The sequence below is a fragment of the Dipodomys spectabilis genome, unplaced genomic scaffold, assembly GCF_019054845.1.
Source record: "Dipodomys spectabilis isolate Male_0828 unplaced genomic scaffold, ASM1905484v1 ptg000297l, whole genome shotgun sequence".
Lineage (NCBI taxonomy): Eukaryota > Metazoa > Chordata > Mammalia > Rodentia > Heteromyidae > Dipodomys > Dipodomys spectabilis.
The window spans coordinates 7,739,249-7,765,432 of record NW_024870974.1 but is presented as its reverse complement, the minus strand read 5'-3'; the positions used below and the strand labels follow the sequence as shown (position 1 = coordinate 7,765,432).

At 38.4% G+C, this 26,184-nt stretch overlaps 1 protein-coding gene across 1 annotated transcript; it reads right to left on the bottom strand.

Moving 5' to 3' along the window:
• Positions 1-1,256: 1,256 nt before the first annotated feature.
• Positions 1,257-11,041, bottom strand: LOC122127178 (alcohol dehydrogenase 1-like). The gene is made up of 9 exons (XM_042701784.1): positions 10,937-11,041; positions 8,975-9,073; positions 7,642-7,780; positions 5,926-6,013; positions 5,563-5,782; positions 4,868-5,128; positions 3,561-3,696; positions 2,492-2,630; positions 1,257-1,315 (listed from the first exon to the last, which is right to left on the bottom strand). The coding sequence occupies exons 1-9, from the start codon at positions 10,952-10,954 to the stop codon at positions 1,291-1,293; spliced, it is 1,125 nt and encodes a 374-aa protein (XP_042557718.1). The 5' UTR covers positions 10,955-11,041; the 3' UTR covers positions 1,257-1,290.
• Between the last annotated feature and the right edge of the window lie 15,143 nt (positions 11,042-26,184).

Sequence of the window (26,184 nt, the reverse complement as noted above, 5' to 3'; positions counted from 1 at the left end):
GTGGAGAAACTAGATAACTAAAATGATATAACATTCTATTATTGTTCAAAGAACAGTAAATATAGTTTGCAAGTGTGCATATGAACAATTTTAGCACACATTATAAAAGCAATAGACAGGTAAAGGTGTTATAATGTAAGGTACTGTAATCCAAAAGACAAAGGAAAAGAAAAAGATGTAAGAAAGACAATATAGAATGGAAGCCTCAAAATAATGAAGGAATAAGATCAACTGTATCAGTAATTACAGTAAGTATAGGTAGATTACAGCATCAGTGACTTGAGCAACTTGATATACTAGGTACCATTCTTGCTTCATTCATCTACTGAGAGGCATCTGGGTTGGTTCCATATCTTAGCTATGGTGTAGGTCAGTGTTTTTACTGCTGCAGGTTGAACATAAATGTTCTACTTTCTTTGCAAACCTGTCAGCAATAGCTTATCTCTTTATCAAAACTCCAGTAGAGCTACGTGGGTTACATCTCCTGATCTTGCTTAATATAGTTGTTTCCTCAGCACTCATTTTTAGGCCTGGAATGCTTTGTTCCTACATGAAACCTCATCTGGAGTCAGATGTGAGATGCAATACCATTACATGAGTGTTATTCATTGTGTGTGTGTGTGTGTGTGTGTGTGTGTGTGTGTGTGAATGGTCCTAGGTGTTTCTAGTTGGGTATTTTCCTGATGTCATTCCCTACTGCATTTTTCTTTCTTTCTTTTTTCAGTAGTGAGGATTGAACACAGGTTCTTACCACTTGAACCATATCCCTAGCCCTTTTGTTTTACTTTTTATTTTTCCCTGATAGGATCTTATGCTTTTTCCCAAGCCAGTTTTGGACCATGATCTTCCCATATCTGCTTCTCAAGTAGTTGGAATTTCAAATGTGAGCCACCGTTCCTAGCCCCCATCTTTCTTTTGTTTTCCTTGAAATCTCTTATACCTCCCAGTCCTATTAATATAAGCAAATAAAAATGTTTTATTCTTGCCTTGCCATTCTTAAATGTAATAATTATGTCTCACGTGTGGGTATATTTTTGTTCAAGTATTTTGAGTACTTTTTTTTTAATGAGGGAGGGATGTAGGGAATTGTCCTAAATCTGAAGATGAAGGAAATCTTATTTCTTTGATATTTTCTTGATTTGCTTCTTCTTGTCTTCAGAGTTCTTCCTAGTTGTGTGTCTGATAGCCTGTATTGTTCCCTGTTATTCCTTTTGTTTCTTGTTGTAATTTAGTTTTAGATCTTTTCCTCTGATTTTGAAGGATGCCCTTGCATCGTTTATGATCAAAGTCTCAGAAAAGGAGAACACAGCGGATCCTGAAACATAAACGTGAGATACGAAATGACTGAATTGCCTGGAAAACCCATTTCAGGAAAACAAATTATGCATCGTATTTTGGGATATGGCACTGCTCATCTGTCCCACCCCTGACACCCCTCCCCCACTTCCCTCTAGTTCACCCATGTAAAATTCCATCATCTGACTGTTGTCTGAATCCAACTTCTACCCCAGGAGGGAGGCCTCAGCTTTGAGCACCCTCTGGCTGCCAGAACATAAAGACAGCAAAAACCTCTGCTGCCGCTTCTGGTCAGCCTCATTCAGTCTCAGTGCCTGGATGGGGAAGAACATAATGGATTCTCCTGGAGACTTGTCTCTTTCACAGTATGTCTACTGCTTTCGGATGCCTGCCCCCAAACTTGGTTGTCTTTCTAATATTTCTTTGTTAAGCTTTTTAGGTTTTCTTTACTTTTCCTTCCTGACTTAAACATAGTAATTTAAACTCTTGCTGATTTGCCATACTAGGTTGAATCTGACAGGAAATAATAGGGTAAAAAGCTAAGATATAGATACAAGAGTCACAAATTAAGTAAACTATGTAAGTAGAATTGGAGGAGAGAAGAAAGGGAGTCTTATAGGAGACAAAATGGAAAAAAAAATCACCTCTGTGATTATGTGTTCATTGTTCTGCTTGTTTCCTACTAACTATGACATTTCTGGCAGTGTGCCATCAGTCCATCTACTTAGACAGAATATGCAAATAAATGAGCTCCTGATAGGAGAATGCTTCAGTCCTGAAGTTGTGCTACAGAGTAGGCTGACCATCTTTTCAGAAATAATGTACAGAGGATTTGTCACCCCGGAAGGAGTTTAAATCTCAAAAATTTCTTGTATGGATTTGATTCCAGACATGTCAACCCATTATTTTAGAAAAATGTCTCCAACCAGAAAAATGATACAACACTGGTCAGTGTGGTGTAGAGTGGTTTTCCTTGTTATACTGAATTCTTGAATATTTCTGAAGTTGATTGGGCCTTTCAAAAAAAAGAGACTTGTAGGTAAAACCACTTCTTAATGTTAGTGACAATAGGAAACAAGGTTGTATGTATAAATGACATCAGAGTCCAAGTAGCTTTCCTCATAAAACACCTAAAATTGTTTGAAGAGTTTTCTGTGTTATGAGTATAAGATCATCAACCAAACAAAACACTCACGTTTTTCCAGCGTGGTACAACTCCAAGGCTTTGTGGAGCTGGTTAAAAGGCAGCTGATGAGTTACCAGAGGATCTATATTAATTTTATTTTGCAGGTAGTCAGACACTATTTGAGGAATACAGTCTCTGGTTTTATAATCTGTAAGACAAAAAGGCTAATTGTAATAAGATGTGAGAAGATCACCAACTAAAAGATTAAAAAAAATCAAGTCATGGAGATGGTAAGATATTATCTGAAAATTTGCTATTGAACATGAAGGACAACTTATTTGTATCTCAGAAATTGTTGACTGATTGCTAAGTGCGGCGATCACTGACATCTCTGTTACTTATCACTGTTCTGGAGAAAAACTGGGTCACTATTGATATTACTGAGTTTTAAAAATGACCCCTGTATCCATATCAATCCATCTTCTGTTTCCTCCCTTCTCTGTCTACATACATGGAGATAGAATGGGAGCTGACACCAGGAGAATGTTTAGAAATGGAAGTGTTAATTTACTAAGGCTGTTAATCATTGTTGTTTAGAAATAGAAGTTCTTTGGAAAGCTCAAAACCAATGTCAAAATATATAATAATCCAAAGGCATTACAAATAGCATGACTAAGTTTGAATCCATGAATGCAGACCTAACACCTTCTCCACTATTTACTAAGTTAATTAAAATTGATTTGCAATCCAGGTCCTTGTGCTACTCAGGAGACTGAGATCAAGGATTACAGTGGGAAGCCAGCCCTAGCAGACAAATTCAAGAGACTCTAACTCTAGTTAATTAGCAAAAAAAACCCCAACAACCTGGAAGTAGATGCATGATTCAACATGATTCAAGTTGTAGAGTGTCAAGTGTGAATGAGAAAGCCTAGAGTACCAGGCTCTGAGCTCAAGCCACAGTATAGACATTTAAAAGGAAAAAAAGATATTAATTTACAAAGTATACCAACTCATTAGAGAAGGAGTCTTTTTCACCTTCACTGTCTGCTTCCCTGAGAGGAAGAGCTTTGTCTACCATGGTTCTGAAAAATTGAAAGTGATCTCCAGAACAGACTGAGCCCTTCCATTCAATACCTACCTCCTAAGCAGACACCTTTCAGTGTTTTTCCAGTGATAATCTTGATTGCCTCCAGGCAAAGCTTGGAATCTGGTGAGACCATCCCAATGATCAGACAGACACCATAGCTGTTGTTGCAGGAGTTCCAAGCAGCTGTCTAATAATAAAATAATGGCCATGCATAAATACCAGCTACCCCCTGAGGTAGGAAGAATCTTGAAGACTCTAGATTTTTCAGCCTGCTCTTGGGTAGATGCTACTTTAACTTTCCTTCAATGCTGCAAATAATGGGAAATTTATTAGCAAACCGTCATAAAAAGCAAAGATTGTGCACTTTATGTGACCTTAGGCAAGTTACTTAATGTCCTTTTGGCTTAGTTTCCTTGTTTGCAGAAAGAAGAATGGTATTTGCTGCATAGCATTGTTAGGATTTATTATTCTTAGGAAATGATCAGGTACCTGGTAAATTTTATTGAATAATATTACCCATGCCTCAAAGGTCATATAGAGCATCCTTTGCCTGATCTTTTCATTTGCTGTGTTTTCTGTCCAATTCATTTCTAGTAAAACCAAACGAAACCAATATATATATATATATATATATATATATATATATATATATATATATATATATATATACTGTGTGGGTGAAACTTCATTTTAAAAAAGTTCAACTTCTAAGGATCTACAGTATATGTCTTCATATCCTATCTGTCTTACTTTTGTTTCTGGTTTATAATCCCGTTTTCTTCTTCTTTTCCTTTACTTTACCTTATTTGCCTCTTCCTTGTCACCTGTATCCCCGTGTTTACTCTCCCCAGTCTTTGACCAAGTACATTAGGTACATGTTTCAGTGTATGAATTATCTGTCTTCTCTTTAAACTGTGATTCAAGAGGATGAGGCCCACTTCCTTCACTTCTGTGCCCATAGGACCTGACTCACTGTGAAGCATGAGAACTAAGCAGACATTTTCAATGGAATGAAGGGTTCTGATGGAAGACACAAATAAATATCATATGTGAACCCAACAGTGCTCATACCCAAGTATATTCACAGATATGATGAGCTAGAATAGCCAAAAGGAAAGTCTGCTATATACCTTTTTTTTGTATGCTTAAATTTTGTAAGTCCTAAAGACATATCTTTCAGCTTATATTGTTTTATTTTTAAAAATGAATGTTTTGGGGTGAATTTGCACTCTTAATTTTCACATAGGGTGCTCAAGACTAACACATACTTCCAGGAGAGTTTGTGTTTGTGAGACTACTTAACTTGTACCTACATGTTGACATGCAGTACCTCCTTACCCTGACCTACGCCCACATACCATGGTTTCAATATGTCCGATGGCTTCAAAGGCAAAATCAGCACCAATGCCGGTCATTTCCATCACTACCTCATGGACAGGTTTCTGGAGGGCCCGTGGGTTGAGACAATCAGTGACCCCTAAGGCTCTTGCCCGGGGAAACTTCTCTTCATTGATGTCCACGCCGATGATCCTAGATGCACCAGAGGCTTTGCAGCCCATGACAATGGCTGAGCCAACCCCTCCAAGTCCATACACCACACAGGTGGACCCAGGGGTGACCTGAAAATTAATAAAGCATACTTTTATTAGATAGTATCTAAAGTTGAGCATGTAGAATGTTAAGAAAATAAATAAGAAACTAAATAAAAACACAACCCATGAGCCTTCTGGAAATATATAAATATGAATTTATCTTATCTGTATTTATCTCTTTGGACAGATTTGGCCATATATATGTTATAAATATAAATATACATACACTTGACCATCTATACATATATATATAGTCAGCCATATATATGTGTGTGTATGTTCATACATGTATATAAAGTAATTGTTCAAGAAAGTTTCAATTCATCAAGTTAGATTATGAGTACAATTCATCTTGATCATTATCATCCCCTCCATTGTTCTCCCCGGTGTTGCCCCACACCTCTGATATTTTTTTTCAGGCAAATTACAAAGACATGCTAACATGCAAGTACCGTCCTCACCTTGGCTGACTGAACAGCAGCTCCGTAGCCTGTTGGTACTCCACAGCTTATGAGACAAACTTTATCCATAGGTGAAGCAGCATCAATTTTTGCCACTGCGATCTCAGGCACCACAGTATATTCAGTGAATGTGCTTACTCGGAAAGAGTGATAAATCTTCTCTCCTTTGCAGCTGAATCTGCTGGTCCCGTCCAGCATCAACCCAGAACAAGGCAGAACACTGTTTCACAGTGTCATAGACACAGGGACAGGAACCAGCACAGCCACAGGGAGTTACAAAGAGAGAAATGGTTCTGATTAGCTCTATCAATGCTTGTACAACATAAACAACGTAACAAAAGAGTGAAGGACGAATCTACTAACTCTTGCTTATCACAGAAGTTTCCTTTGGGGTGCAAACAGGAGCTGCATTCGCCACACTGTGGAATAATCAGGGTGAGGACTTTGTCTCCTACATAGAGGAAAAAAGATGTGTCATCAATGATTTGAAAATATTAATGAAGTAAACATGCAATTCATATTTACACACATTTCGATGGATTTAGAACATGCTGTTAATGCATCATGACAACCAGCGTACCATCCGTAGTTATTAAAAAGAGGAAAACATTTCTCCTGTTTACAAAAATCCCATTTTTATTTTGGGCAAATAGTGAGAATGTGGGGATGTTCCTTGCTGGCTGGAGTTGTAGGCCTACTTGTCCTTACTCTGCAAATAGAATAATAAAGCCAGGAATGAACCTTAGAAATCAGTCATGTAGTTTAACCTTTTCCTTCTATTTGAAGGATTTACTCTGATGTTGATTGTCACCTGCTTCAACAGCTGGGTCATGGTAGAACTGTTTCCAGTGAGTCTCCAGAAAGAGGCTCTTTCTAGGGCACTTTTACAGAGCTTAAGAGAGATCACATTATTCGCTTGTGCCCCTGAGCACTAGGATGACAGTCTGAATAGGGTCTTGGAAGAGTTAATCTTTGCAATCACTATGGATTTCTGAAGATCCTTTGTGAGGTCTTCAACACTGCCTTTATACCAGTCCTTATACGTGTTTATACACAGAACAACTCTTTGAGATGGTATCTAAATCTCTAGTAAGTTTAGACTGAGCACTAAAAATTTCCAGAGATATCAGATCTCAGGTTCTCTTGTCTCTTATCTGTTCTTCCTCTTATCATTTCCCACAAAACTCCCACCAGAATGTTTCCATCTAAAGAGGAGTTAGAATGTATGCATCTCTCTGGTTTAAAGGCCAGACCTTTGTGTTTTTGTTCTTTTCCCTGTGCCTGGTGTCAGGTACATGGTAGGCATTCCATAATTGCTTGCTAAATGAATATATGGATGATGGCTGACTACACACTTATATATCTTTCTGTAGCTAGCTCCAAAAGCTGTGGGAATCCTTTAGTACCTTAATCTATGTGATTGCTCTTATTCACAACAATCATTTCAGGCTTGCTAAGAATAGTCAAAGTCAAGATCCTTTTTGATCTGACTGGGGGGAAAGAATACAATTATTCTGTTGATTCTTTGCAGTGTCACTATCATCCTGTCAACTGAAAATTCAAACTCTACGTTTTGGTTCATTCATTCATCAAACATTTGATCATTCCAATTCTGAGACAGGCATTGCAATACGCATTCTGGGGCAGATACATACAATAATAATAAAAAGCTAATAAAATAATAAGTAAATAAGTAAACAAATAAAAAATGAAGCAGTCCCTAGGCCTGAGGACCTTTCTGTCAATGTTGATGTTCGCTACTTCTACCTGGCTGTGGATATAGCGTTTGCGCAGATGATACCTCCTTGGACTATTGCAGAGAGAAGCAGATGGAAGGGACAATGGTGTGATTCTTAGAAACCTGGCTATATGCAATATCACAATATGTTGTTAATTAGTAGACACTAAAAGAAAATCTGTGACATATTATTAGTTGGGATAACATAGAGCAACCCAATTTGTATTTCTGGTGCATATGCTAATGCATTTGAAGTCCACCCTTATGCAGGAGATGCTGCATACTGCTGTGGTAAAATTATTATTTTTTTGTGTTGAAATTCTTGATTTGGCTTTTCTTACCTGGTTTTACAGAGCTCACTCCATTACCGATACTCTCCACAATCCCAGCTCCTTCATGGCCTGGAACTAAAGGGAACTTCATTGGGAGTTCTCCTTTCAGCACGTGATCATCAGAACCACAGATCCCCGAAGATATCAACTACAGGGGAATCAAGTGGCCAATTAAGTGCTTTGGGATATTTTTTTGGCATTTTATATGCAACTAAATATTAACATTTTTGTTTGAATTATCGCGATCTCCAGAACAGCACTCAGAGAAGCACAGGGAGAATCTTTGCATGTCCAACCATCTTGGAGATAGGTAAAGGTAATTTAAAGACCTTAGCGTGACTTACCCACAGTCATATGACTCATGTTCAGTCTTTCCACATCTAGTTTGTATATACAATATTATCAAGATCTTCAAAAACCAAGGGTAGTTCTTATATGACATTTTTTGGGGGGAGGGGGACAAATATCAACAGTAACAGCACTGAGAAACACAGAATTTTAAGACAGTCTTAAGAAGTATTTGTCCAATGCTTTGGATAAATTGCTTTTCAAAACTATAATCTGTGCATTGAAAATATTCTTTTGTTTTGTTGTTGTTCCTGTTGGTCATGGGGTCTGGGTGCTGTTTCTTAGCTCTTTTGTTCAAGGTTAGCACTCTACTGTTTTGAGCCACCGCTCTACTTCCAGTCTTTTGGTGTTTAATCGGAAATAAGAGTTTCATGGACTTTTCTGCCTGGGCTAACTTTGAACCATGATCCTCAGATCTCAGCCTCCCGAGTATCTGGGAATACAGGCCTGAGCCACTGGCGCTCAGCTGAAAAGAATCTTTATTTTAATATTGAAAATGTTTTAAGTGAGATAACTGCTGTAAAACATAACTGTCCTTGAAAAGTTTGAAAACTTTTTAGTGGTGAGTCCAACTGAACTGCATTGGATATTTGAAATGCAACATTTCATCTACTCTAGCCCTCCTCAGAATACTGCCAGAGAAACACAATGGCTCATTTTCCATATCTTTAGGGGAAGGGACAACATTTTATTGTTATGACATTGTCTGGAGTTTAGTCTGGACTAGTGTGCCTCATGAACTTGCTGTATACACATCCCAACTAGCTGAGTTGATGGGCTCACACCACTCCACCTTGCTTTATTAGTTGCGATGGGAGCCCCATGAACTTTTTGCTCAGGCTGTCCTAGAATTTCCTAATCTCCTCCCCGCAAATACCTGAATTACAGGTATGAGCCACCTGGCTCATTATAGCTAACTTTTAAAACAAAACATTATTTCCTTTTATTTGTCTTCAAAGGTTAAAAAGAAAAAGCTCGAAAGAACTCAACTTACCTTAATACGAACTTCTCCAGTCTTTGGTGGTTCCACTTGCACTTCTTGAATTGAAATGGAATTTTTTCCCCAGGCAATGGCTGCCCGACATGTGATTGTCTGTACACAGAGGGGAAAAACAAGAAACATTTAATGATAACATGCAGTTCGTTTCTGATTATACACGAGATTGTAACAAATTGTTACAACTTGTAAACTTTTTAAAGCCTTTTTTTAAAAAAGAAAAGAGCATCTGCATTTCAAGTGCAAACTGCTGAAATTTTAACATGTTCTCTCTGTTTCAAAATAATTATTTTGAGATCAAACCCCAGAAGCAGTTTTGTACTCTCCTCCTCTTTCCCCCACCCTCCCTCAATAACATCCGCCATCATGGAACAATATCTGTTCACTTGATGTAAGAATTTTCTTGCTGGGTGCTGGTAGCTCATGCGTGAAATCCTAGCTAGTTAGGATGTTGAGATCTTAGGATTGTGGTCCAAAGCCATCCCAGACAGAAAAATCTGCTGCATAACGCGAGGTCCCAAGTTCAAACAGTACTAGCACGAAATGACTTCAAAATTCTTTGTACTTCTAAATATTATCTGACTGGCAGCAATAGCTCATTATTTTATTTCTTTTCATTAGTATATCTTTCACTGCTAGTGATGTTGGATATTTTCTACGTTTATGAGTGTCCTTTGAATTTTCTTTTATGTAGACTGTTCATAGATTTATGAAACTTATGGTATCTTTGTTTCTTGTTGATGCAGTTGAGTTCTTTATATATTAAAGAAGTGACTTGACAGCTAACTTGTCGCATATGTTTTTCCCTGATGATTTTTGTCCTTTAATTTTTGTGAGGAATTGGGCATATTTGGAAAATAAAAATATCTCTTCCTTTTTATTTATTCCACATTGACATTCTGGAAATCCTCTTTGTATAATAATCTCTTCTAGAATTATAATCTATTTTATAATTTCACTTCTAAAGTTGAACTGAACATTATTTTGCAGAATGATGTAAACTAAAGCTAGACTCTAAACAGATTGTTTCAGATTGAGCTGGTAATGTATTGTTTTGCCTTTTCTGCCTAAATTAACTTTTTCCTTAGAGAACAAGTTCTTACAAGTTTCTCTTTGGGGGCTGTGTCTTGTTATGGTACTGGGAATTGAACCCATGACCTTGCACATTCTAGATGAGCACTCTACTAGTAAACTCTACCTCTAGTCCTTTTTGTCTTTACTTGTTGCAGCACTTCAGTGATTTCAGTAGCTTAACTTCTGATCTAAGCACTTACGTTGTATGTGAGTTCTGTTTGCAGTCCTAGCTACTAGGCATAGTAATTTTAAAGTATACTGAGCCACGTAAACCTATGTGCCTTCAAGAAATTTAGATTCCAATGGAGAAGACTGCATGTTGTTATAGTATAAGTAAAAGGATCACATGTTACACCATGCCAATATAATGATATGGAAAGCATTACTTCTTTCTGAGAACAAAATAATTCACTGTATTAATGTTGCATTCAACTGCCAAGCTTATAGGAAAGAAATACTTTATGAAAATAGTTTCCTAATTTCAAACATAGTACACAACCCAAAGCCCTAATTCACATAAATGTACCATAATTTATGGAATCACTTTCATTATATTTGACATCTATTGTTTCAGGGTCACACTCTTTATCATAACAGCACTGTTCATTTATGTATACAAAATTATGCAAGTATTTTCATGAAACAAATTTACAAGTCAAATGATAGACATATTTTTTAAGGCTTTCAAGACAAAATTGTCAAATTATCACAGCTCCTAAGACATGATTCTCTTAGCGTGGTGCCTATGTTTCCGGAAACCTTGGGTATTGTCCCTAAAAATTGCTGGTAACCTGATTGGAGAAAACAAGATCTTCATTTCAATGTGCATATTTGATACCTACTAGTGAGGATGACAGAGGGCTATGCGAAAGGTAACATACTTACTTTTCCTTGGGTATCCATGGTGAATTCTCTGGTTTCCTTTGAGGCTTATGGGTATAGCTGACAGGACTTTGATTCTGCAACTTGGCAAACCGGACTGAGTATTTATAGCGTTTGCAAGGCACACATCATTAAAAATCATTACATAATTGCACATCAAGCTGGGGACAACCCCAGAGAGAGAAGTGGTTACAATCAACTTGAAAGTAAAGGAGGGCAAGGAATGTGGCAGAGCAGGAAAGCAAGGCAAGGGATAGAGATGAGGACAGTGCAAAGTGGGGAGAAAAGCAGTTTGAAGAAGAGGCTGTGGGGGAAAGGCAATACGTGACAAGAAAGCTGACGAGGAATAGAAGGATAAGTTGAAAACATCACTTTCTCAACAGCTAATCCTTCTGGGCTATCAGTTACATGAAAGGCATTGCTAAATTGATGATGATGACAGATACGACAGTCTCTAGTTGTCAGGCAGATGAAAAAGCCACTAAAAAGATGCAATCATAATAGAAAAAAGCTGAGATGTTAATTAATCACAAAGGCGATAAGTGCTGAAGTTGATGTAAAGCCAACCGAGAATGGTTAGAGTAATAGACAAGTGGAATCTCATTCCATCCTGGAGAAAGGTGGTATTTATGTAAGACAAAGGAATGGGCAGCAGTTTCTAAATAGGGGACGCAGTCCCTCAAGGTGAAGTGATGCATACTTGGCATTAGGGTAATGATGATGGGGATGGGAGAGATGGAGGAAGAAGACTCTTCAATGCCCTGTTTCTCAATGTTAGAAGCCATGGGAAATTGTTAAGTTTTTAAATGTGGGCCTTACATACTGAGAGTCTACTTTTATTGCATAAGGGTGCTCACCCAAGTTAACAAGAGGTTAAAAGACGTTAAGGGTGTGATATGACCTCTTGGCAGTTGGCTTTATCTGCCCCTCATTTATTGCTCTTCCATACTATTTCCCAGACTCCTTCAGACCATCTTTTAGTGAGGACAGTGTAACAGAGTCTCTACTGAAAATCTGTTCACAGCTAGTATAATCTGGGTAGGAATAGGGGGAGACAGTAACGTGACCAAAGGCCAGCAATCACAGGTTTTCCCTTAATTGCCTATGCCATTTATAAGTTTCATTTGTAGGATTTTTGTATCTTTGAACAACTCAAAAATCTCTTAGGGTAATTGGGGACCTTTCTTTTGTTAAGGCTTTTGCCTTAACTTGGAACAGAATTTGGATTAGGGTGGAGAAAATCCAGTTTGTACCCTGAAACCTGACCAATAGCATGTTCACCGAAGGCATCCCTGATCACTGTTTTACACAGAGAACCATCACCTTTGGTGAGAAAGGAAGTAGCTGGTTGGGGGTGGAGGGACTTACACCTGTTCATGAGATAACCCGTTCTGCAATGTTCTGCTTCTTATGATTTCTACATCCACACACTGACAGAGAAATCTGTTTGGCGTATATGTTAAGCCTAACAAACTGATAAGGAGTATGATAAAGTGAAGAAATGTTCTGATATGCTTAGAAAGTCATCGTGAGCTTTTTCTCAGCACCAATGGCATATTGTTGCAGGCTATAATAGCACTTTAATTAATTTGTATGGCCAAGTTGCTGAAGATTACAGTTTTAATAGGCATATGGTCAAATCCTAAGAGATGGCAGGTTAAATTATTGCTTTATTACAAGAATAATTTCCAAGTGAAGTATGGTAGAAGTGTGTCATCAGTGACACAAGTGACTTCTGGGACCCAGTTTCTGTTACAACAGAAAGAGAAAGAACCCAATCTAGCTACTAAATTCTGACACAAACAAGCCTAGAGAAAGGGGGAAAGTAGTAAATAAAGAAAATAAAGGTCAGGAATGCAACTGGAAGCAAACTTCCAGTCAGTTCATTGACAGGACTTTTCCCTCTGTCCTGTGAAAAGCCATTAGGCTCAGTAAGCAAGAACAGGAATGCCAGCATTAATAGACCATAGCTTCACTTCTTCCATGCTCTAGCAGAAGCAAGAAATACAGCTTTTCTGTGCCCTAGTTTCCCTACTAACAAGGTGAGGAAGTTACGGAGTATCTACCTCACAGGTTACTATTTTGCCCAGCATGCAACAGAACCTAACTGTAAGTATTTCCCACAGTTCTTATGGCATCTCTCAGTATATTAGCTTCATCATTTTCACTATTGATTGCTCTTGCCACATTGTTGTAAAATGTCTGCTCAACAAAATGTTTAATTCTTAAATGTATGAACTGTAACACGAGAATTTGTAATTGAGTCCTAAATGAAATGCTCAGCTTTTGCTTTTTTGAACTAGCAGCTTTGCTACTAAAGTATTCTCCAGACCTGTTAATGCTTTGTGTCTAAATCCTTCTTTAGAAGCCAATTGCAAGGAGAGTAAAGATCTTGAATCTCTTGTTTTTCTCTATCTCAAGTGTTTCATTCATGCTAGGAATAGTACAGTCATTCTAATTATTCTTTTATCCTTTGTCTTTCCCCCAAACTATTATCTTTAATATAGATGTATAACTTCTGGACAGGATACTTCTCATGCCTTTTTTTTTTGGTTCTATCGTGAGGCCTGAACTCTGGGCCTGAGCGCTGTCCCTCAGCTCTTCAGCTCAAGGCTAGTGCTCTATCACTTGGGCCACAGCACCACTTCCGGCTTTTTCTGCTTATGTGGGCCTTATGCATGCAAGGCAAGCACTCTACCACTGAGCCACCTTCCCAGCCCCCTCATGCCTCTTTTTAATAGTAGGTTTTTATTTTATTTTTTCAATTAAAAATGTTAGATGGCTGGGCACTGGTGGCTTATGCCTATAATTCTAGCTACTCAAGAGACTGAGATCTGAGGATCAAGGTTTGAATCTAGCCCTGGCAGAAAAGTCTGGGAGACAGTAATCTACAATTAACTAGCAAAAAGCAGAAAATGGGATGTAGCTCAAGTGGAAGCTCCAGCCTTCTGTGAAAATGTCTAGAGAGAGCAAGAGGCCCTGAGTTGAAGGCCCCAGTACTGGCATAAAAACAAAAGTAATGCTTGTCTTAGAAAAAGTTTTAAGTGCAATTTGGGCATAGTGGTTCACTTCTGGTAATTTAATTTACTTCGGAGGGAGCGATCTGAAGAATCACACACAGTTTGGGCCCACCCTAGGCAAAATATTAGCAAGACTCCATCTCAATTAACAAGACGGATTACTTGTCTGTAATGCCATCTAGTTAGGAAATGGAAGTAGCCAGCTCTGAGTAAAAGCTTAAGACTATTTGAAAAATAACCAAAGCAAAAAATGACTGGAGGTCTGGCTCAAGTGAAAGTGCATATGCCTAGCAAGAGCAAGACAATTTAGTTTATTTTCCCCAAAGGAATATTTCATTTAATTCTACTTTTCCAAGTCTTGTTTTTTCATTTTATTTTATTTTTGTGAACATACTGTACAGAAGGGTTACAATTACATGGGCAGGATCATGCTTACATTTCTTATCAAGCATTGTAGCCTCCTCCTTTGTTTACCCTTCACATCCTTTCCCAGCCTTCCCCCCTACCCCCCCAATCCTCCCCCCCCCCACACCAACATTGTAAAGCTCGTTTTCGACATGACAACTTGTACTTCTCATTGTTGCAACCCCTGCTTTCACTATATTTGATGTCGGTATAACTTGTGGAGGAGATGGGGAAAGACAATTTAGTTTGAACCCTAGTACCACTACCCCCTTCAAGAAAAGAAAATTTAGCAAATACAAAACACAAAAAAGGAGAAAATAAAAATTCTTACACTCATTTAGTTGGATTTTACAATGTTTCCTACATATTTATAAATTCTGTATGTATATATGTAAAAATTAAAAAATGTATGATTTTTTTTCAGAATCTTTCTTTCAAATATACAATTTGTATATTGCATTTTAATGTTTTTTATTTTTGAATTTCTGAAATAGGGCCTTATTATGCAAGGCAAGCGCTCTACTACTGAGCCACCTTTCCAGCCTGGGTCTTATTATATAATCAAGATTGGAATTGAGTTTATAATCCTCCTGTGTATGCTTTCTAATTGCTGGGATTACAGGTGTACACCATTATGGCCAGGGTTTCTGTTTTGCATTTAAAAAGCCTAATGTTACATTATGAGCATTTCTGTGCTGTTAAATACTCATTGGAAATACACCCATTAGTAGCATATCTTATCCATATTATATCCTATAATTTAAATACACCTTTATTGTGGTTTTGGGGTACTTTCAACTTTTTGATGTAATAAGAAATTAAGTAATCTTTTATGAACACAAGAGGTTTTTTTCTTTGTCGCTGTTGTTTTTAATGTACTATGTGGGTTTTGTTTGTTTGTTTGTTTTGTATGTTCTTCCCCCATGGTATAACCCCTGTTTTCACTGTATTTGATTCTGATGCCCTGCATCTTGTATATACATTTTTCTACTTTGGGAGGAGAAGGGAAATAACAAAATGCTGAAACAAGGATACAGGTTGACCCATTGTAACAATGCGATGTACAAGACACTATGTTGAAAATGAACTTTACAACTTGGGATGGGGAGGGACGAGTTTGGGAGGTGGAGAGGGAAGGGATGGTAGGGGAAAACCAAAGGAAGGAATAACAATGCTTGATAGGAAATTTGTTCATTACCTTACTCATGTAATTGTAACCCCTCTGTATAGTATCTTTACAATAAATATATTAAAAAAGAAATTAATCTTAAAATTAAGGAGTCTATGTCATGAAAATCATTCATTATGCAAAGATTCAAGATTGATCAAAGAACATGACCTTTAAGAATATACACATATGCATTCACACATATGAAACAAAGAAAGGCTCAAGTGTATAGCTCCAGTGAAGTTTTCCTTTTTTGTTTATCTTTGTGTTCCATGAGGCTTTGCATCTCCCTACTCAGCCAGCACCTTCAAGGGTAAGGACTGCCCTGTTTTTATTATCACAGAAGCATCCTGCTCACTTTTGTACTTTATTATAAATAGGAGCACACAATTTTATTCTGTGCCTACTTTTGCTCAACAACAAGATGATACTAGATATTAGAATAATAGTTATAAGCTCAGGAATGCCAATGATCATTGAAAGCCACCAGGACCTGGGTGGAAAGGCATAGGATAGATTGTATTTCAGGCCCTTCTGAAGGAACTCATACCATAGCAGCAGCTTCTAGCCTCCAGGCACCTGAAAGAGCATATTCCGATCTGTGGTCATGTATAGCAACAGCAACCACAGGAAACAAAGGCAGATTTTTGGAATGGAAAACTATGCTGTTGCTGTGGAAAATACCTAAACAAATAAATAGAAATGGTTGTGCAATGAGGCGAAGAGTAGATGTAGATGGGGAAGTGTTCTGAGACAGAAGCATAGAAAAGAAATCTAGAGCCAGGCACAGGTGGCTCACTCCTGTACTCCTAGCTACTCAGGAGGCTGAGATCTGAGGATCGCGGTTCAAAGTAGACTGCATAGGAAAGTCTGTGAGGCCCTTATCTCCAATTAACCACCAGAAAACTGGAAGTGACACCATGGCTCAAGTGGTAGAGCGCTAGCCTCGAGCTGAAGAGCTGAGGCCCAGTGCCCAGGCCCAGAGTTCAAGCCCCACGACTGACAAAATAAATAAATAAATAAAATCTAGATTGCTCTGAAGAAAGCATTGGCAGAAATATGGATGCTAAAAGCTGGGTCTGATATGAACTCTGAGGGAAAGTAAAGAGCTAAGCTAGTAGGGAGGCAGAGGCCAGCCTAGGGCAGTTAGAGAGACCTTATCTCAAAACAAAGCTAGAGACCAAAGTGTGCCTCAGGTGTTGGGGTGGAGCATGGAAGAGAGGCTTTGTCTCAGAGGGTGTAAATTACCCTAATGCAATTCAGGAATGACAGTGTTGTAAGTGCTTCTAATGAGGTGTTGTAGGGCACTGGAGAAAAACTTGACAGAATTGTGTTCTAGTGTTGCGTGGAAAATGTAAACAATGAACTTAGGTTTGCAGCCAGGAGATGTTTAAAAGCAAAGTGCAGATGTGTTGTCTAGAGTAAATAAAAGAAAAAAAACATTAAACAAAAGGAGAAGCTGCTAAATAAAAGGGAACCAGATCTTAACAGTACAGGCAGGGTGCTTTGAAAACAGGGCTGAGGATCTGGAAGGAAAAATTCTCTGGCAGAGATTAGCTGTGTGATTTATGGACCACCTAAACCTAGAAAAATCTGTGGAGAACCCTAGGTGCGGTAGTGTGGTGTACGCCCTTGACACACACAGAACACCAATAAGGCTCTTGAGACTATTGTATTCTGAAGGAGCCAGAGAGAGGAGGAAAAGAAGGGAAGCTGACTGGACATCCACATGGAAGACTGAAAGTTACCCTGTACAAAATTCAAGGGGCTGGGAAGTTGGCTCAGTGGTAGAGTGCTTGCCTCGAATGCATGAGGCCCTGGGTTCGATTCTTCAGCACCACACAAGCAGAAAAAAGCTGGAAGTGGTGCTGTGGCTCAAGTGGTAGAGCGCTAACCTTGAGCTGAAGTGCTGAGGGACAGCACCCAGGCCCTGAGTTCAGATCCTACGACCGGACCCCCTCCAAAAAAAAATCAATTCAAGGGACTGGGAAGGTGGTTCATTGGTAGAGCGCTTGCCTTGCATGCATGAGGCCCTGGATTCGATTCATTAGCACCACATAAGCAGAAAGAAGTGGTGCTGTGGCTCAAGTGGTAGAGTGCTAGCCTTGAGCTGAAGAGCTGAGGGACAGCACCCAGGCCCAGAGTTCAGGCCCCACGACCGGCACAAAAAAATAATATAAGGCCAGAAACTTTGAAACCATTGTGGGAAAACAGTTGAAATGGAAAAGGACTCAAACAGCTTAGGAAATAAGAACAAGAACTGAAAGACGGGATTACATACAATTCAAATGCTTCTGCCCAACAAAGGAAACAATTACCAGATTGAAGGGATAGCGTACAGAAAAGCAGAAAAATCTTTACCAGGTATTCACCAGACTTTATATATCCAGAATATATTTTTTAAAAACTCAAAAAATGGACAAAAAACCCACCATCATCCATTTATTAAATGGAAAAAAGTGAATAGTTTTCAAAGCAAGTGAAAATGACCAATAAGTGCATGAAGAAATATTCAGCATCTTTAGCTGTAAAGGAAAGGAAAATAAAAGCAACACGTATTTCATCTCAATTCAGAATGGCTATTATCAAGGAAATAAAAAAGAAAAGAAAAGACAAATGTTGGCAAAGATTAGGGGGAGAAAGAGATTTTGGCACACTGTTGTTATGGCCTTCTATTTATACCTCCCAAGGATCGGTGATTCTAGACATTCTCATTCTGCATTCTCATTCATCTTTATGTCAGTAGTTTTTCTGGCTCATTTGGAATTCACTAGGCAACTGTCTGTGAAACTCAGAACTGAATATTTAAGTTGAGAAGGGTTAAAATAAAACAACCGAGAGCTAGTCATTTATTATTTGGTCTTAACCAACATGCTCTGTTTTTATATTTTTTTAAATACCATAACAGCTCTGACTTAAATTGTCATTGCTAGGTGATCAATTGCAAGCATGTAAAATAAACTGAAAACCATTGCAGGGCTCTTTTGGTGTGGGGTAAAACATCGTTTATGCATTGAATATATGTATATATATATGATTGTTAATTATGTCAATTCATGCATAATGGATTATGTTTTTAATGAACTGTCAAAACTACATGAATGTCCAGTTATTGTAAGGATCATGCAGATGTTTTAGGATGGAGACATTGTTTTATTCAGAAGCTATGGAAATTTTCTGCATGGTGTTATAAAATGTGGAAAAACAGTAGTTCTAGTGGCTTGTACCTGAGATCCAGGAGCACACAATTTTCTGCCTGGGCAGAAAAGTCTCTAAGATTCCATTTCCAAATTCAGTAGCAAAAATCCAGGCTGGAGGCATAGCTCAAGTGCTCACCAGCAAAGCAAGCTTAAGGCTCTGAGTTGCCCTCCTAACCCCTCCAATTTTATACTTATATTATTTGGCCTGTGCATTTAAGGCTCTTCAAATACTTTGACCTGATTTGCTTTACTGATTTTACATGATATTTCAGAGAAATCGCTCTTTTTATTTTATTTCTAATTTTTCTTTCTTTAAAAAATGTTATTATAAAGGTGGTGTTCAGAGGGGTTAAAGTTACATGAGTCAGGTAACAAATTTGTTTCTTTTTGAACAATATCACTCCTTCTCTTGCTCTCTCCTAGTTTTTCCCTCTTATCGCCACCCACAAGTTGCACAGTTCATTTTCAACATAGTGTTTAGTGAGTACCACTGCTGCATTTGTTTACCCTTTGGCCCTCTATTTCTTGTATCCTCCTTACCCTCCCAAAGACAGATAAAGTAACAAACAAGACAAAAAAAATCCTAAAATAACAATAAAGAAAAAGTCTCTTGTTTCCATTTCCTGGATCAATGTCTTCCAATTCTAACTCTTTACATAAAACCATTGGTCAGTGAACAAGATTTCAGAGTGGAGTTTTTGTCAATTTGACTTCACATAAAGATAACTTCATAGATTCTCTAATTGTATATTTGCTAAGTCAGTTATATTTTGTTTTTAATAAATCCTCAATAAAATGATTTCCATATACAGGAGAAACATCTCCTTGGAATCCTATACATTTTGAGATATGTGTATATACCATTTCCATTGTGAGTCAGCATTGTTATTCTTTCTTAGTTGTTACATTCTCTAATTTTTATTTCTTTACCCAGTGCACTTACAGATTACCTAATTCCACTATTCTGTGCATGTTCCTTGCTGTACTTAGCTGAGCCCTGTCCTCTCTGAACTACTAGAGATTTCAGAGCAGAACTACTACTCAATTCTAAGCACGTGGTGGCGTTAAGAGGCAGGATGTAATGGAGTCCTCAACCCCATCACCACAACATCATTTCACTCTGAAAAGGACACTGAACTAGACAACCTTGACATGGGTTGCAACATACCAATTGCAGGTCACATCTGGATTTCATTAGGTTAACTATTACCCAACAATCAAAATTTTATCTCCGTCTTTTAAGACTCATATTCCTCCTCCAGGAAGGAAGGAGGAATTAAAAGAAAAACAACTCTGAATGACCTCACTGGAGTTAACTGTCATGCAGAGTTGTTATCCTTTAATAAACTCCAACTTTGAATCCCCATGGGGAGCACAAAGGAAGAAGTACAGACAGAGCAACTGGAGAGACGTGTGCTTGCTCTGCATGCTCACTCTTCTTTAGGCTGAGGAGCAGACATTCCATCAGTCAGTACCGACAGAGGACTTGTGCCAGGCATGAGTCTAGGTCCAGGTAGTGGCAGTGATGAGAAGAGATGATCTCTGTCTGTGCTGACAGGCAGCATGGGACAGTGGTTGTGGCATTTTTTCCCCTAACTATGTGCTCTTCAACTTAACATCTAGTGGCCTTTTGCCTTGGTTTCTTATCTATAGATGAGACTCCAAGGGCTGATCTATGTTTGGATCTGGGAATATTCCTTAAAAGCTGTGTGCTAAAGGTTTGGTCTCCATCTTGGTACTGTTGGGAGATTGTGGTGGTATTAAGGGGCAGGGTCTAATGGGAGGTCTTACATCACTGGAGGGGCTGGATCTGAACTGTGGGACACCACCCAGTCTTGGACCCTCTTTTACATTCTTAGCCATGAGGTGAACAATTTGTTGAGTCTTGTACTTCTTTTTAGGATGTGCTGAGACCTAGACTCAAAGAAATCTGTGAGTACTTTTTTCCTCTGCTTCCCTCCCCACCCCCCAGTGGAAACTATATGTTGCTTTTTATTAAAATATAACTTTAAGAAATTCATAGACCTTAAATGTCCACTTTGATGAGTTATGAAGAATGCATTCGCGTGTGCAACTCAATACATTATAATTCACAACATTTCTGCTCCCAGAAAGCTGCCTAGAGCCCCCTTCCAACTCCCACCAGCAACCCAAGAAAGCAAATGTGGTTCAGGTGGCTTCACAGTCATAAAGCTTCTTTCTCTCAGCATGATGTCTTCAGGGTTCAGCCATATAGTTTTTTGTTATTGTTGTTGTTTCAAATTTTTTATTGTGATTAAGTGGTTACATAATTTCCCGTTTCACAGTATTGTGGGATCGTGTTGCTCAGTTAAAGTCACAAACACATTCTAACTTTCCTGGAGCAAATTGTCTATCACGGGGGGGTCTATAACAGTTATGAGTTCTATGAGCTTTGCGATACAGTTATTTCTTCCACATTGGGTGATATGTACATTTCTTTTGTTTTGCATAGCATCAGCTGTTCCCTCTTTCCCACTTGTTACCTCCCTCCCATCGCTGCCATTGAGTTGCTTAGTTCATTTTGGTCAATGTTCAGTGCAGCTGATGCGTCCCGCTGTTGTATGTTTTTCCCTGATTCCCTCTAGTTCTGTGTCGTCCTCCTGGTTTCCCTCCGGTGTGCACCTATATACCATACATGTGATCAGCAGCATGAGGTTATTTAATAGTGATTTGACCAGATGAGTGGAAGTCTTTTGTTTCCTAAATCCTGTTAATTTTGTTGTATCACCTAACATTTTGGATTTAACATCCACTTATCAGGGAGACCATGTACCTTTTGTCTCTTTGCTCTTGGCTTACTTCACTCAACATGATTTCTTCTAGCTCCATCCATTTCCCTGCAAATTCCATTATTTTGTCATTTCCAATGTCTGCATAATATTCCATTGTGTATAGATACCACAATTTTTGGATCCATTCATCTGTGGTGGGACATCTGGGTTGTTTCCATATCCTGGCTATTGTGAACAGTGCTGCCATAAACATGGAGGTGCATGTGTCCTTGTATACTGGTTTCTGTTGTTCAGGATAGATGCCTAGAAGTGGTATGACTGGGTCATAAGGAAAGTCAATATTTAGCTTTCTGAGGCCCTCCAGACGGCTTTCCAAAGTGGTTGTATAAGTGTACATTCCCACCAGCAGTGTAATAGGGTTCTTCTTTCTCTGCATCCCCTCCAGCATTTGTCTTTGGCTGACTTGAGGATGTGGGACATTCTGACTGGGGTAAGGTGGTATCTCAGGGTTGTCTTTATTTGCATTTCCTTCACAACCAGGGATGGTGAACATTTCCTCATGTGTTGCTTTGCCATTTTTATCTCTTCATCTGAGAAGTTTCTTTTTAGTTCCCTTGCCCATTTAGTAATTGTTTTGTTAGATTTGGGAGAGTTAGTTTCTTGAGTTCCCTGTATATACTGGATATTAACCCCTTGTCTGATATATTGCTGGTCAATATTTTCCCCAATTAGTTGGTTGTCTTTCTAGCTTGGTTGCTATAGCTTTAGCTGTGCAGAAGCTTTTTATTTTAAGGTAGTCCCATTTGTTGAGTCTCTCTCCAATTTGTTGTGACCCTGGGACTCTGTTCAGGAAGTTCCTTCCTGTGCCTATAAGTTAAAGTGTCTCTCCTACTCTGTCCTGCAGTAGTTTCAGAGATTCAGGTTTAATGTTAAGGTCTTTAATCCATTTTGAGTTGATGTTGGTGCATGGTGATAGGCTGGGGTCCACTTTTAGTCTTCTGCATGTGGCCTCCCAGTTTTCCCAGCACCGGTGGTTGAAGAGGCTGTGTTTCTTCCATTGTATGTCTTTGGCTCCTTGGTCAAATATCAGCTGACTGTAGACATGTGGATTTATTTCTGGATCTTCTATTCTATTCCATTGGTCTTTGGGTCTGTTTTTGTGCCAGTACCATGCTGTCTTTGTTATTATGGCTCTATAGTAGAGTTTGAAGTTTGGCATCGAGATCCCTCCCATGTTGTCTTTATTCCCTAGAATTGTTTTGGCTATTCTAGGTCTTTTGTTGTTCCATATGAATTTTTGGACTGTTTTCTGTATTTCAGAGATGTATTTTCAGAGATGATTTTAATAGGAATTGCACTGAATTTATATATTAATTTTGGCAGTATTGCCATTTTCACTATATTAAGTCTGCCTATCCAAGAGCATGGGAGGTCTTTCCATTTCCTAGTGTCTTCTGTAATTTCTTTCTTTAACTTTTTATAGTTTTCATTAAATAAGTTCTTTTACATCTTTGGTTAGGTTACTTCCTAAATATTTTATTTTTTGGGAGGTTATTGTGAATGGGGTTGCTTCCTTTATTTCTCTCTCTGCTTGTACATTGTCAGTGTACAGGAAGGCTACTGATTTTTGTGGGTTGATTTTTGTATCCTCTACTTTGAGAGGTTTATAAGGTCTAAGAGTTTGGGGATGAGGTTTTGGGATCGTGAAGGTATAGTATCATGTCATCTGCAAAAAGGGATAGTTTAACTTCTTCTTTCCCTATGCAGATCCCTTTAATGTCTTTTTCTTGCCTTATTGCCCTGGCTAAGGGTTCCAGGACTATAATGAAGAGTAGTGGAGACAGTGGGCATCCTTACCTTGTTCCTGATTTTAGGAGAATTGGTTGTAGCTTTTCCCCATTAAGTATAATATTGGCTATTGGTCTGTCATAAATGGCTTTTATTGTTTTTAGAAATGTTCCTTCTATTCCTATTTTCTCCAGAGCTTTTAGCATGAATGAATGTTGAATTTTATCAAAGGCCTTTTCTGCATCTGTGGCGATAATCATGTGATTCTTGACCTTGGCTCTGTTGATATGCTGGATTACATTTATTGACTTACATATGTTAAACCATCCCTGCAGCTCTGGGATGAATCCTACCTGGTCATAATGTATGATTTTTTTATGTGTTTCTGGATTCTGTTAGCTGGAATTTTGTTAAGGATCTTTGCTTCTGTGTTCATCAAGGAAATTGGTCTGTAATTCTCTTTTTTGGTTGGGTCTTTGCCTGGTTTGGGGATGAGTGTGATATTGGCATCGTAGAATGAGTTTGGGATAGCTCCCTCCTTCTCTGTTTCTCTAAGATCAGCCATATAGCTTTATGTGTATGAATCACTGGTCTATTTCTTTTTTATTGCTGAGCAAGGAATTATTCATCTATTCCAAAGAAGATTTTGTGTGTGTGTACACATATGTTATAATTCTCTTGGATAAAATCCTAGGGGTGGAATTACTGGGTCACAAGAAGTTTAACTATAAGAAACTGCCAAACAATTTATTACAATACAATTTAATACAATACCACTCCCATACCAACTAGCAGTGGTGTGCAGTTCAGATGCTCCACACCCTTGTCAACCTCACTGAACATGGCTGGTCTTATAGTATTGTGTGGCAAGTCCTGAGTACAGAAAGTTGTTTCATTGTATTTGCATTTCTTCCAGAATAAATGAGAGTGACCACTTTTCCCTGGATCTTTTAGCCAATCACATATATCTTCTTTGGCGAAGTTCTTATTAAGCCCATTGCCTAACTTTATTTCCCCCCCTTTCTTATTGTAAAGGTGATGTACAGAGGGGTTAGGGTTAAAGTAAGGTAATAAGTACATTTCTTTTTGAACAGTGTTACCCCCTCTCTCATTTTTTCCCACTCTCCTCCTTCCCTCTCCTCCTCCCCAAGTTGTAAAATTCATTCCCAACATAGTGTCTAGTGAGTATTACTGTCGTATTGATTCATCCTTTGTCCCTTCATTTCTGTGACTCCCCTACTATGCTTCCCTGAATCAGATAAGCTTATATACAAGACAAAGGGCACAGAAATAAAAAACAATGACAACAGGGAGTAAACCAAAGAATAAAAGAAAGAAAAAGAGAAATGACTGCAAACAGTACACTAAAAACAACCCTCTTGTTTCCATTCTTGGAGTTCATTTCTTATAAGCATCATTTTATATGGTCATATGCACATAGTTATTGAGCTATCGTGATCCTCTGCCTAGAATAATCTACAGATATTCTAGTTGTTACAAATAGGGAGATCATGAACCCTATGTTTCTTTGGTATTGCTTACTTTGCTTAATATATTTTTTTCAGGTTTTTCCATTTCCTTATGAATTACCTAACTTTAAATTGTACTGATTGTAAAATGCAAAATCAGAGACAGAACAAAATCATTGATTATTAAAAATGGGACAAAGAATTGAAGGCAGAACCTCTTTGTAGAGAGAAACTGTAAGTTAAACAAGTTAAACATCAACTTACTGAAATATAGTAAATAACAGCAGAATTCAGGAAAAACTTGGAAACATGGAAGATGATTTGGCCTTAGACTTGGTAAATAAGAAGCTTAGGATGTGGTAAATGTGTTTTAGTAAACAAGAAGTTTAGGATGTGTGAAATACGTTTGAAATGTATTTTTTTCTGTAAATAGGAAGCTTGGGATGTGTTTTGTTAAATAACAGTTAAACCCCTAACAAAGGAAAAATCTGGAATGTGGTCTTTGCTTCTGACTTATTGCTTTGTTTACAAGAAATTTCCATTTGTGATTATTGACTGTTTCTGTCATGTACATTGCCACCTACGTGTGGCTCTGTCACACATACTGCCATCTGTGTGTGGCCTCTTTCCTTTATAAGCCATGCTGTGAGAAAGCTTGACCACTATGCTTCACTACCTGATGATTGGGATCTGTTGTTGTGCTGCTAATAAAGACTCCTTGCCCTTTTTATCTGAGTCAGTGGATATATTTGCTGGAAATATAATTGTAGGAGCCGGGATTCTACACTACTAATATAGTTACATTTTCAAATTACAGGTCTTTAAGCATCTAAATTATGATTTTTGACTCTCAACCTAATATTTCTATTTCATTTTTTAAAAAATTTCATCCTTTATTGAGCACAAGATGTCAAGTGTGGGACAGCATCATATTGCCCCATTTCCACATCAACCAAGTGAAGGCTTGTTCCTGTGTGCTAAGAGGAGTTGCTCCCAGATGTGAATTATTAAGCTACATTCAAAAGTGAAACTGGCATTTTCCAAATGGTAAGATAAAAACACTTTGTATTTAAAAAATGCAAAAGTTAAACCCACAGGTGAAGAGAAACGTGGCAATCCTGTGGCAGTCCTGTGAGCAGACCCCACCCCAGGCCAGCACCTACAGGAGAGGAGGTTAAGTAGCTCTGGTTCTGTGTGAGTTTAGACCCTAGCTGGGCATGTGGGGAGCAGTGTGGTGCCCAGGAAACATGCAGCACAGACATTGTGGTAGTAACAAGGCAGGGCCAAGTTCTGTACCCAGAACAAACAGAAAAGTGGCCACACCTGGCATTTCCTAGCTTTGGCAACTGTCAGGTGTTCCTGTTCACCTGGGCACTGCTGTGGGCAGGCAGCAGGGCTGAGGACTGAATCTAGTCACTGCAGACCCACAACTACTCAACTTCAGGCCC

What these genes read in the sequence shown, in the direction of transcription:
- LOC122127178 (XM_042701784.1), bottom strand. An exon ending in AACTTCTGTGATAAGCAAGA is followed by an intron (nt 5,783 to 5,925) that starts GTTAGTAGATTC and finishes ACTGTGAAACAG; the next exon opens with TGTTCTGCCTTGTTCTGGGT. An exon ending in TCGGACATATTGAAACCATG is followed by an intron (nt 3,697 to 4,867) that starts GTATGTGGGCGT and finishes TTTTATTATTAG; the next exon opens with ACAGCTGCTTGGAACTCCTG.